General features: G+C 30.4%; 1 protein-coding gene across 1 annotated transcript in view; it reads left to right on the forward strand.

Annotated features, from left to right (window-relative positions):
• Positions 1-11,457, forward strand: part of LOC107452819 (chitin deacetylase 1) — a 33,479-nt gene extending 22,022 nt beyond the window's left edge. Inside the window, exons 2-7 of the mRNA XM_016069409.3 lie at positions 1,229-1,465; positions 5,859-6,008; positions 7,386-7,707; positions 8,880-9,179; positions 9,273-9,457; positions 10,355-11,457. Of these exons, the coding sequence (XP_015924895.1) occupies positions 1,229-1,465; positions 5,859-6,008; positions 7,386-7,707; positions 8,880-9,179; positions 9,273-9,457; positions 10,355-10,707 (1,547 nt within the window). The 3' untranslated portion in view covers positions 10,708-11,457. The remainder of the gene's footprint in view (positions 1-1,228; positions 1,466-5,858; positions 6,009-7,385; positions 7,708-8,879; positions 9,180-9,272; positions 9,458-10,354) is intronic.
• Positions 11,458-11,787: the final 330 nt, after the last annotated feature.

Consider the following 11,787-nt stretch of genomic DNA (forward strand, 5'->3'; position numbering starts at 1 on the left):
GGGTAACGATTCTTATACACAATCATTGCAATGTTTTATCAGGATTATAATTAAATTTTCGGAATTATAATGCTTCTTTGAATTTATATCTATACCATAATCTTCAGATTTAAAAAGTATTTAAAAACTTACTTTAACTCATTCCTTGCCGAATGAAGGATTTGTTGCCATAGGATATGTAATTTTAGATTATACATAAATACTTTATTAATATAATTATTGAATTATTGAAAATAATTTTTAACGTTTAAATATTTAAGTTATCAGTATTTATTGCTTCGTAAAACAAGACATGGAAGCGAAATGGGTGATTTCACGCGTTGAAAAGAAGTAGAACATTTTAGTAAAAAAAATAATTTTTAACCACAAAAAATGTATAACAAACAGGCTAAGAAATTAAATAAAAGTGCTTATTGAATAGATAAAGTTTTTACCAATTGTTTTGAACGATAGTTAATTATATATAGCATATTCTATACCATCCGTAAATTTGAAAGCATTATTTACTTAGGACCGTTTTGAGTGCTGTGCATTCTTTCTCTTTTCAAAAGCAAAAACAAAATTTAGCAAAATCAAAAATGCTATGCCTCTTTGGTCCCCCCAAACTATTTAAAACCATTAATATTGATTTTATCATTTAAAATAACAACTTCATGTTAAATAACGCTATAAGTTTCGCTAATATGACAAACACTGCCAATTTCCCTTGGGTAAAATAATAATAATAATAATTGCTTGTCATAGATTCCAATTGTAAAATATTTTATTTTACTTTTAATATTTTGCTATTCTCACGATAAAAATCAAATAAATTCGCTATGTTATTGTAAACCACCATTTCCAATAAATTAGTGTTTCTTACCTGGAACTAAATGAAAAATTATTTTTGAAAAATCACATTTATTCTCCATCAAAAATGAGTTTTATTTCATTCACATTTTCACTTGACCCATATAATATATTGTTTATACTGTCTGTCTAACCAAAGAACTGTCTGTCTAACCGCCACTTAGTTTAGGTCTGTCAGTTGCAATCGAAACAAGAAAAGCATTTTTTTTTTTAACCTTTACTTCCCTTGCCGACACGTGTCAATAATATATTATACAAAATAGTTTTACGAAATAAATTCAATCTCTAGTCACCAACAGTGCTCTAGACAGGCAGCGAAAGGAGTTATTAATTAATATTTTTAATTATTGTTAATTAATTATTATTTTATCTCTTGCAGTTCTCTCAATATCAATTGTTAAGAGACAAGTGGATGGTCAAAATGACGCAGAGTTGTGCAAAGAGAGATCACCCAGTGAATATTTTCGTCTGACAGCTGACGATGACTGCCGAGACGTAGTCAGGTGCTCTGTCCAGGGTCTCCTAGCTCTTAGGTGTCCTTCTGGTCTTGCTTTTGACATCGAAAAGCAGACTTGCGACTGGAAGAATAATGTCAAAAATTGCGAACAGTTAGAAAGTAAGTAAAAAAAAAAGCCATATATTCATATATACTATTTTAAAATTAGGATTAGAACTTTTAGTGAATTTGAATAAATTAACTTTGAAGTCCATGCATTGAAAATAGGGTCGGTATTGCTGTTATTTTTTTATCCCCAAGCATTTCATTTGGAGGAATCAAAAAATCCCTAACACTCATTTGAGTTAAAATGGAGTTTGATGAAATGGAGTAACACTCATTTGAGTTTGGAGTCACGACGTTCACTCTCGAGGCGCTTTTAATTTTCTGTCCAATGAGCAGAAAATTATGGTCTTCTCAAAAAATGATGAAATTCTTGTAGATTGTTTGTTGCCAAATCTGCTTTAGACCTTCTTCCACTCCAAAATACTTAGAAAATGCCACTTAGTACTGTATATTCACAGATATATCCGAAATTCAAAGATTTTCAAAATAAATCAATGTTATATAAATAAACACGACTGAAATAAGAACTTTTACAAAGAAAACTTACCCAGTTGAAACCTTCTTTCACTAAAATCTTCAATTGCCAGAATTTTTTATTTTATTGCAAATCTTACGTAGTTTTAGATTTTTTTTGGGGGGGAAGGGGGTGCAATGCATCGCATTACATGCCGAAATTGTACTACCTCTTTCAATTTATTCAAGTGAAACAAAAAATTTTCCCCCGGATTTGTTTTTTTCTTCTTCCTTTTAGTAATTTCTCAGTTAATTTTAAAGATATTTAATGTTAAAATGCAAAATATTATTGCAAAATTAATTATTAATGAGTTGATTAAAAATTAATTTTCCATAAAATGCAACAAAAAAAAATACTATCGCTCTTTTTCGAATTACATTATTGCATATAGTACTGTAAAAAAAATTAAAGAATACACCAGTTTTTTCTTAAATATTACTTTAGAAATTATCTTCATGGAAAAAAGTTCTTCGTTTAAAACTAATTTATAGTGCAATTGAACTTCCGAAATAAAATACAAATGTTTTTACGTAATTGTAGAAAATCTAAATTAGAAACATTAACAATAGAACTGCGAAATGTATTGTGCTATGTCGATAATTTTCAAGCACAATGATAATAAAATTTCAAAAATTATTTTCTCAATATAAATGTTCACAACCGATATAGAATCTATTGTAATTGCCGACAACGATAATATTGCGATCACATATGACAGCAATAAGTATCGAAAGCGATAATATTGTAAGTAACATTAATTTTGTGAGTAACATTTTTGATTACGAAGATCGTCGGAAACAATATTATAGTAAGAGTTGATAAATATCATTTCGGTAACGAAAATTATGACCATTGTTGACCAAATTGAATAAATATCACGATATATTGATATTTCCTGACGATGGATCGCTATATTAAAATTTCAATATAGGACGGCATTAATTTACATGAACAGAAATCCCAATTTCGTATGACCTATATCTTTTTATCATTATACCTAAATCTACAGTTAAAATGCCAGAAAATTGACTCTATATCGATTAAATTATGTGTTGTTTTTCATTTTTGTGAGCGAAAAATTGCATGCACAAAAGACAATGATGAGAAATTCGTGCTTAATAATGGGAAAAGTTAGTGATCTCCTTTACTTTCCAGTTATAATAATAATAATAACTTTAAAACTATAATCATATTGCTTCAATAAATAAAAATAATTATGATGTCTGCATTCCTAGACGATAAAATACATTTAGTATTCATGTCATATATCATAGAAAGAATTTTCTAGAAAAAGTGAGTTTTAAACGCTTCATTGCATAAAAAGAAACAAAATGAGAATTAAATAAACGAAATAAACCCGCAAGCGTAAAAAAGTAAAACGAATAGTCGTCATTCAGCTGAGAGCATCCAATTTAAATAATTGATGCTAGTAGCTCATGGTTTAGGTAGCTGCCGGCAAAACATACTTTCGTTATAAAAAAAAACTGCGAAATATTAATGATCTGCTTTTTTTTAAAATTTGTTTTATTATTTTCAAATTCCTGCTTGAATATTTTAATAAGCCAATTTTCAGGGCGGAGATCTCAAAAAAAAATTTTATTTATTTATTTTCAAGTTCTTAGTAAGAAGTTAGAAAAACATATCATTTTCTGTTTTTTTTTCTTCTTTTAAAAAAGGTTTATGAATTTTTAATTAATAAAAACAAAAATTATTTATAATATTAATAGTGCATTAAATTACGTATATTTTAACGTTCATTTCATAAATTTTAATGAAGTCTAATAAAGCAATAAACAGGTGTACAATGAGCAAAATAAAGAAAAAAACACCGAAATATCTTTTGATTTTGATTCCGGTACTAAAATGCGATTTTAATAATTTGGGGATCTAATTTAAATTATGCTGATTAATTTGAGCAGATGTTTTAATAAGTTACGAAAACAGTCACAAAAATGAACTTTCTCTGAATAAACGCTTTTTTCATGGATTCGGATTCTTGATTCTTAAGAGGCAGCTGTAATAATAAAAAAAATTAGTGTAATAGGGGTGTAATAATAAGTGTAATGGGGGTAAAAAATATTGCCCAATATAGTCTGATCACCTTAACAATAACTTTACTTTTTGCGAAATTCAACATATCTCCAGAACTATTTGGACGAATTAAAAAAAATTTGGACACAATTAAAAAAACTCGCAAAACTAGTTTATGCAAAAATTATTTCATGCAAAATTTAATTTTTGAATTCATTATTTTTTTTATCAAATATAGACTTAAAAATACAAAATTCAAAAAAAAAAAAAATACTCTAGCAAAGTTATACAAAATTAAAAAGAAAAGCTAAAAAGATTTTCGAAAGTTTTTATGACAAAATGAAATTTTTTAACAAAATTGGTAATAAAATCAGAGTAATAAAATTAAAATTTGTCATATTTTAAAACTTTAACTACTTATTTTTAATTTTAGATTTTTTATTCAATTTTTATTCTTGAATTTGATAGATTCTGCTCAAATTTTGTATTTTGATACTTAAAAAAACTTATTTTTAAATGACGTAGAAAAATTGAAATCTTTCTAAGTTATTTTGATCACTAATGACTTTGATGAACGAGTTTTGCAATTATTTTCAAAAATGTTTAGATTACGTGGGTCATAGATCAAACTAAAAATTATTGTTCATAAACTTTTTTTTTTGCGTAAATATATAACTTTTTAAAAATAATAAAAAAAATTTTTTGCCTTTCTTTGAAAAAAAATCATTAGTCAATTTATGTTTGTATGCGTAGTTATAGCGCGTAACAATAGTTGTATGCACAGAAAGAATTAAAAATTAAAAAGAAAAAAAACACAATTACTTTTAAAAAACGTTCGCAAGATTCTAGACCACATTTTTGGGATGAATCTAAAACTACATTTTTGGGTTAAATGCTAGGTCGCTTTTTTTTGTTGTTAATTGCTAGACCACATTTTTGATTCAGATGCTGGACCACATTTTTGAATTAGACATTGTTTTTGGATTAGACACAAATTTACATTTTTTAGTTACATGAACCACGTTTTTGGGTTAGACGCTAGTTTACATTTTTAGGATAGATGGTAGACCGCATTTTTAAGTTAAATCTTAGAGCGCGTTTTTAAGTTAGACGCTAGTTTACATTTTTGGGTTAGATGTTAAAACACATTTTATGTTTAGATGGTAGACCACATTTTAGGATTAGATGCTAGTTCAAACCAGATTTCTGGTTTATATGGTAGACTCATATTTGGGTTATATCTCACCTCCTTCTTTTTTTTTTTCGTCCTTCCTCTTTATTATTTCTTTTTTTCATTATATTATGATTTAACGTACAATGAAGCTTTTGTTTTAAAAATAAAATCTATACAATATATTTTGGAGAAAAAAAACTGTTAAATAGTAATGGTAGTAGAAATAATAATATTTTCCATTTTAGCATTCCACTTCAGTTTAGAAAAACGTGAAGCAGATATGTCTTGTCAATTTTTAGTTTCATGCAATTCCGTCTTAGTTAGTGGACTGATCGTTAAGACACGGTTCCCAGCAGATCACCGAAGTCAAGCATCACTGGCTGCGGTCAGTGTGCGGGCGGGTGACCACTTGAATCAGTCTGCGTAGGGACCGAGGGTGTGCGGTATTGGTCCTCGTTAAACTGTTCTACCGTAAAGCGCTAGACTTTGCGTGCAGGTCGTCGGGCTACCGAAGCGGGGGTGCCATCCCCTCTACAGAGGATCAAAATTGGGAAGGCATATCTTCGGATCATCCTCAGGGATGTTTCCCAGATCATCGCCCATAGCCCATTGTGCAGCTCTAGTGCGACGTAAATGAATTAGAATAACAACCGTCTTAGTTAAAAGGAACGTTTCAAACATTAGCGTCATCAAATAGCAATGTCATAATTTTCATTTCTTTATTTCAGAACCTCGCTTGGCAACACCTCTTCTAGCAACTGATGAACCACTATGTGAAACTGGAAAACTTGCCTGCGGTAATGGAGATTGCATTGAAAGGGAATTATTCTGTAATGGATTACCAGACTGCAGTGATGGATCGGATGAAAACGCTTGCAGTAAGTATAGTTATTATAGAGAAAAAAATCTCATGACATTTGCAAACTAGATCTCTCTGCTACAATTTATGCATACTTTGGTGCATAACCTTTAACCTGTTGCTTACGGTGGAACAACATATGGACCTCATTTGATGGTACAACACGGAACACAGTAAGCAAAGGGTTAACTTCGCTAAAGCAATTTAAAAAAGCAAAGGGTTAACTTCGCTAAAGCAATTTAAAAAATCTTTATGAGCCCCAAGTATTCTGTTTAGATCTTGAATTGGATGAAAAAAGTTTCTAATAGTTTGGCAAATAGTTGCTGAAATTGGAATAAAATATGACACGACTTCTGCAAACTAAGACTCTTTGTTACAATAAAAAAGTTTGCCAGCGGTGCTCTACCTTTAACAACGCTAGAGTTGGTTAAGAACTTAAAGTTTTGTGAACCACATAATGTTTTGCAAACTTGCATTATTGCTTACTAGCTTATCATGAACGAAGACAAATATATAATTTAATATTCGGATGGATTGAGCTAATGAAATAAGGACATTGAAACGTTCTGGACACCCCAGGTTTATATAAATACATTATGGAATGGAAAATTCTAATATCTGCTGCCGTGTATTGGAACTTAAATGCTTCAAAATGTGGATTATGTATTTTGCTGAACAAAGTTCAGTTCAATAATCCTAGTTACAGAGTTCAAGTTCAGATTTGGAAACTGAGCTTGTAAGAAACTTTTAATTTCTCATATTGCTTTAGATAAATTTGTAGAATTATCAGCAATTTTTTTTTCTTTTGTAAATTGATGTTTGAAAACAGAAAATTCGAAATGAAAGACCCATTTTTGGAAAAAATCTTAATTATTGCAAATTTTTTCTTTTTATCAAAAGCGTAACTAATGGGTAATACTATAATTTTTTTTCATATATCAGCTTTAAAATTTTCTGAAACTGTGGAGTCATCGCTTTACCTTTATTGAAAATATTTTTCAAAATTTTATTTTCATGTCATTTATTTACTTTTTAATGCAGATTTACCCGTCTGTTCTTCTCAAAATATTTTTCTAGCAATGAAAATTATATTGCATATTCAAGACATAGTTACACAATAATCAAGTAACCATTTTAAAGGAAGGCTTTATTTCTTAAAAACGCACCTTTACAAAAAATAATTTTAAAAAATTGATACTTTTGAAAAGCAGCTATGTTTTTATAGATAATGACCAAGTTTTTTTTCCACACTTTTTACGCTATTCCAATAATCGAATTCATATACTCCAGTGCTCAATGTCAATTTAGTTAAAAATCTGTATATTTCAGACTGAAATTTTAGTTTAAACTAAATCAATAGCCAAAATTTTCATGTATGGATAATATTTCTTTACAGCTGTTGACCGGGATCCTAACAGGGCCCCTCCATGTGACCCAAGCCAATGTGCCCTCCCAGATTGTTATTGCTCCCCAGATGGAACACAGATCCCAGGAAGACTGGAACCCAACACAGTGCCACAAATGATTACCATTACCTTCGACGATGCCGTCAACAATAATAACATTATTGTGTACGAAAGAATCTTCAAAGATGGCAGAAACAATCCAAATGGTTGTTCCGCCAAGGGTACTTTCTTCGTTTCTCACAAATACACCAATTATTCTGCCGTACAAGAGTTGCACAGAAAAGGTCACGAAATTGCTGCACATTCCATCACGTGAGTTACCTTAATTTAGTTTCTATCAGCGATTTATAAATTTTTAAGCTGCTCGTAGTAAACCTTACGTGGCAAATTACTGGTTCATGAAACATAGTAACGAGCTAATTTTCAGCAACTTTTGGTAAGGTTGTATAAGCTATTCATACAACACCTATGACTCCACCTTAGCTGAAACATGATTCAACTTAGTTAAAGATTGCAGTAAACTTACAGAATATTAATGCAACACATTACAGTAGTACGTTTAACTTATCTATGCGAAATGTATCGACTACGACTTTATTTGTAGTTCGATTATTTAAAGCAAGACATGATTATGCACCAAGTTTTCTAAAGTTTATGTAACTTAATTTTTTTTCGTGAATTTATTATAAAAGCAATATTATGAATTTTTTTCTAGCATTAGAAATAAACCTAGATTATTCTTCCAACTAAAATATGTTTTTGGAATGATTTCGCTATTTAGTTGCGGTGCATGTCCTTATTCAATGTTACTGCTGTCTGGATTAATTTAATTCAATTTTTTTAAATCCACTTTTTTTTAAAGTATTGTCTTTTTTGCTTATCTGAAGACAATAGAGCATATGCACTCACTATACTAGTGCAATTTAAAAACTTACAGTAAGAAGGAATTAGTGAGTTTAGAAACACGTTATAAAATATAGCGGAAGCAAAAAGCTTTTCACAAAACAAACTTTTCTTTAAAAAAATATCAAAACCTAAAACTTTATAAAAATAGTAAAACCTACGACGTTACATTTAACAAAGAACCTTATAGAATGTCATTCTTGAAAAACTTATCTTTGAGTAGGAAAACAGGTGTATTTGATTAAGAAGAAGTTATCGTTCATTTAATTACAAATAAAAGTCATTGTCTCTTCATGAATTGTGTACAAAAAATAGTTATATATCATCAAAAAAAAAATTTATTTTTCAAATATATTGAAAGAGGGAAAAAAACACATATCATGCAATTCGTACCTTCATTGTCTTAAGTAAAAAAGTACCAATAAATCGGAAATTTTTCAACATAGTTTCTGATTAGTAAAGTTTAGTTGTCATGATTGCTCCATCATCACCATCTGTTAAAGGACAAATTTAACTAGTTTCAACTTTCTTAAAAAATACTAGTATGCATATTTAACGAATATATTTCTACTTTTTCACAGACATAGAAACATTGAAAAATACTGGACTGACGCCAGCTTAGACACATGGGCAAAAGAAATGGCTGGAGTTAGGCTTATACTGGAACGTTTTGGAAACATTACAGATAATTCCATTGTGGGTGTACGTTCACCATACTTAAGAGTCGGAGGAAACAGTCAATTCTCAATGATGGAGGAACAGGCATTCTTATACGATTCAACCCTTACTGCACCTCTTAGCAATCCTCCCCTCTGGCCTTACACTTTGTACTTCAGAATGCCTCACAAATGCCATGGTAACGGACAAAACTGCCCAACCAGGTGCGTTTATTCAACAACTCCAAAAAGAAAAAAAAACCTAATTCAAGTGTAACTGCTTATTAAATATATATTTACACATACATTGTTTTATAGATCTCATGCTGTGTGGGAAATGGTAATGAATGAATTAGATCGAAGAGATGATCCAAACTTTGACGAAGAACTCGCTGGCTGTGCCATGGTTGACAGTTGTAGCAATATCATTTCTGGAGAACAGTTTTATAATTTCTTAAACCACAACTTTGAAAGGCATTACAAAACCAACAGAGCACCTTTAGGTAAGAAAAATATAGAAAATTTCGAGGGTAATATATTGAACTCTACTGAATGATAATGACTTAATTTAGTCAAATATGGTCATAGAGTAATCATGGCATTTAGGTCTTTAAAAATATAAGATTCCCCTTTTTCCCCTCAATGGATTTGTTGAATCCAGGTAATTAAATTTTCATGCTATTCCCAATCCATTTAAAATACAACTCAACTCTCAATAATTGAACTCTTCTTAATTTGCTGGTCGTCGGGCTACCGAAGCGGGGGTGCCATCCCCTTCGCAGAGGATCAAAATTGTGATGGCATGTCTTCGGATCATCCTCAGGGATGTTTCCCAGACCGTCGCAAAATAGCCCATTGTGCAGCTCTAGTGCGACGTAAATGAACAACAACAACAATCTTAATTTGCTCGCAAAAAGCAAGATTTTTAATTCTTCATCTCATGTAAGCTAGAGACAATGTCATTTACAAACTAATTAGAAAATGTACGAAAGAAATAAAAATATTAAACTAAATGAACGAGGAATAACATACGATTTTTAAAAAAAAAAATTTTTTTTTTTTTCATTTTAAAAGCTGTTATATTAATTTTTAGCAAATAGAAGAAAAAAAACATACAAGAGCTGCCATTTAAAAGAAACTATTCTATACTCTTCAGTCCTTCCATATTGTTAGATAGTCTGACACGGGGCCATGGTGGCTAAGGGGCTAGATTATTCGCCTTCCAATGAGGTGAACCGGGTTCGGATTCCAGCAATAAGGCGAATTTCTCCCAATACTTGATCCAGGAGTTCCCTTGTTTCTGGATAGGGTTTAAAATAACAAGGCTAGTGAGTTGAACATTAGTGGTTGGTACTTAATAATTTATACATTATAGTAAACGCATAACTTTATAATTTTAGGTCTCTATTTCCATGCTGGATGGTTGAGACTCAACCAAGATTACTTAGATGCCCTCGTCCAATGGATGGACGAAATTTTAGGCAGGAACGATGTCTACTTCGTCACCATGACACAAGTTCTTCAATGGATGCAATCACCTGCCGAGCTATCATCCATCCGAGATTTCGCACCATGGAAAGAAAAGTGCGACGTCAAAGGTCAAGCCTTCTGCTCTCACGCCAACGCATGTCCCTTGACCACTAGGGAGCTTCCAGGAGAAACCATCCGCCTACACACATGCATGGAATGTCCACAGAACTATCCATGGATAGAAGATCCAACTGGTGATTACTTCGCCTTCAAGAAGAAATGAGCACGTGTTGAGTCAAGACACACGACAGAGACATTATCATAAAATGGAATTGTCCGATATGTCCTACACTTAAATATGTGGTTGTAGGGCGATATATCATACACTCTAAAATTGTCTTAGGCTAAAAAAATGGAAGTGGATGATAGTGAAAATTAACCATCATCCTTTCCATTGAAATCTACAGCTAAAATTTGGTACTTATCATAGTAGTAGTTAGAGGGTATTTTTCATTAATTTTAAACATTTTGTTATAACTTACCATTCATAGTTATAGCCATAATTAGATATAAATCTGCCAAAATAAATCATCATTTACCACAAACTTGTAAATAAACATTTGCAGCTGAGCAATAGCAATGTTTGTTTTATTACCTTTTTTAGAAGACTAAAGTAAAACTTTAGTGTTTTATGACGAAAAAAATCGTGATAATTTTTTTTTATCGCTGATGCTGTGATCATTATATTAATTTTCAGCTCAATTAGTCACAGCTCTGATTTTTCTTTTTTTTTTTTTAATTTGGATTTGAATGTGTAATTTCACTCATTAACAAATATTTGGGTAAAGTATGCTTTTCATGTCATAAAAGGATCTTAATGATCATGTTTTCATTCCACATATTTATTAGAAAAATCTCTAAGAAAAAAAAATAGCATGAGTCATGTACATATTTGACAACTGTTCCTAAATTTTAAACATGTAAATAAGCTGTGGCTTTTATTGTACTGAAATAAATTGTATTTTCATACGAAGTTGTATATTTCTTGTTTAATTTCCTACATTACATGTGATGCATATGAACTCACAGAAGTAATATCTTATGATTATACCTTTTGCTTTTAAGATTTATCAATTCTCGAGACGAACACTTCTAACAAATATTTTCTTAAATTTGTTTTAAAGAATTAGCAGTTACAAGCTAGTTTTTAATAGCTGTCATTATTTTTTTAGCTACCTGATAGTTCATGTTTGCAGGAAGAAAAAAAATTTTATTTGAAGAAATATCTTTTCAAATTAATTAGACTTAATTTATTCTAAGATTCTAGTCTGTGACGAAAAGTCTAATTTTAATCTATCCAATT

Source organism: Parasteatoda tepidariorum, chromosome 9 (genome assembly GCF_043381705.1).
Source record: "Parasteatoda tepidariorum isolate YZ-2023 chromosome 9, CAS_Ptep_4.0, whole genome shotgun sequence".
NCBI classification, from domain to species: Eukaryota; Metazoa; Arthropoda; class Arachnida; order Araneae; family Theridiidae; genus Parasteatoda; species Parasteatoda tepidariorum.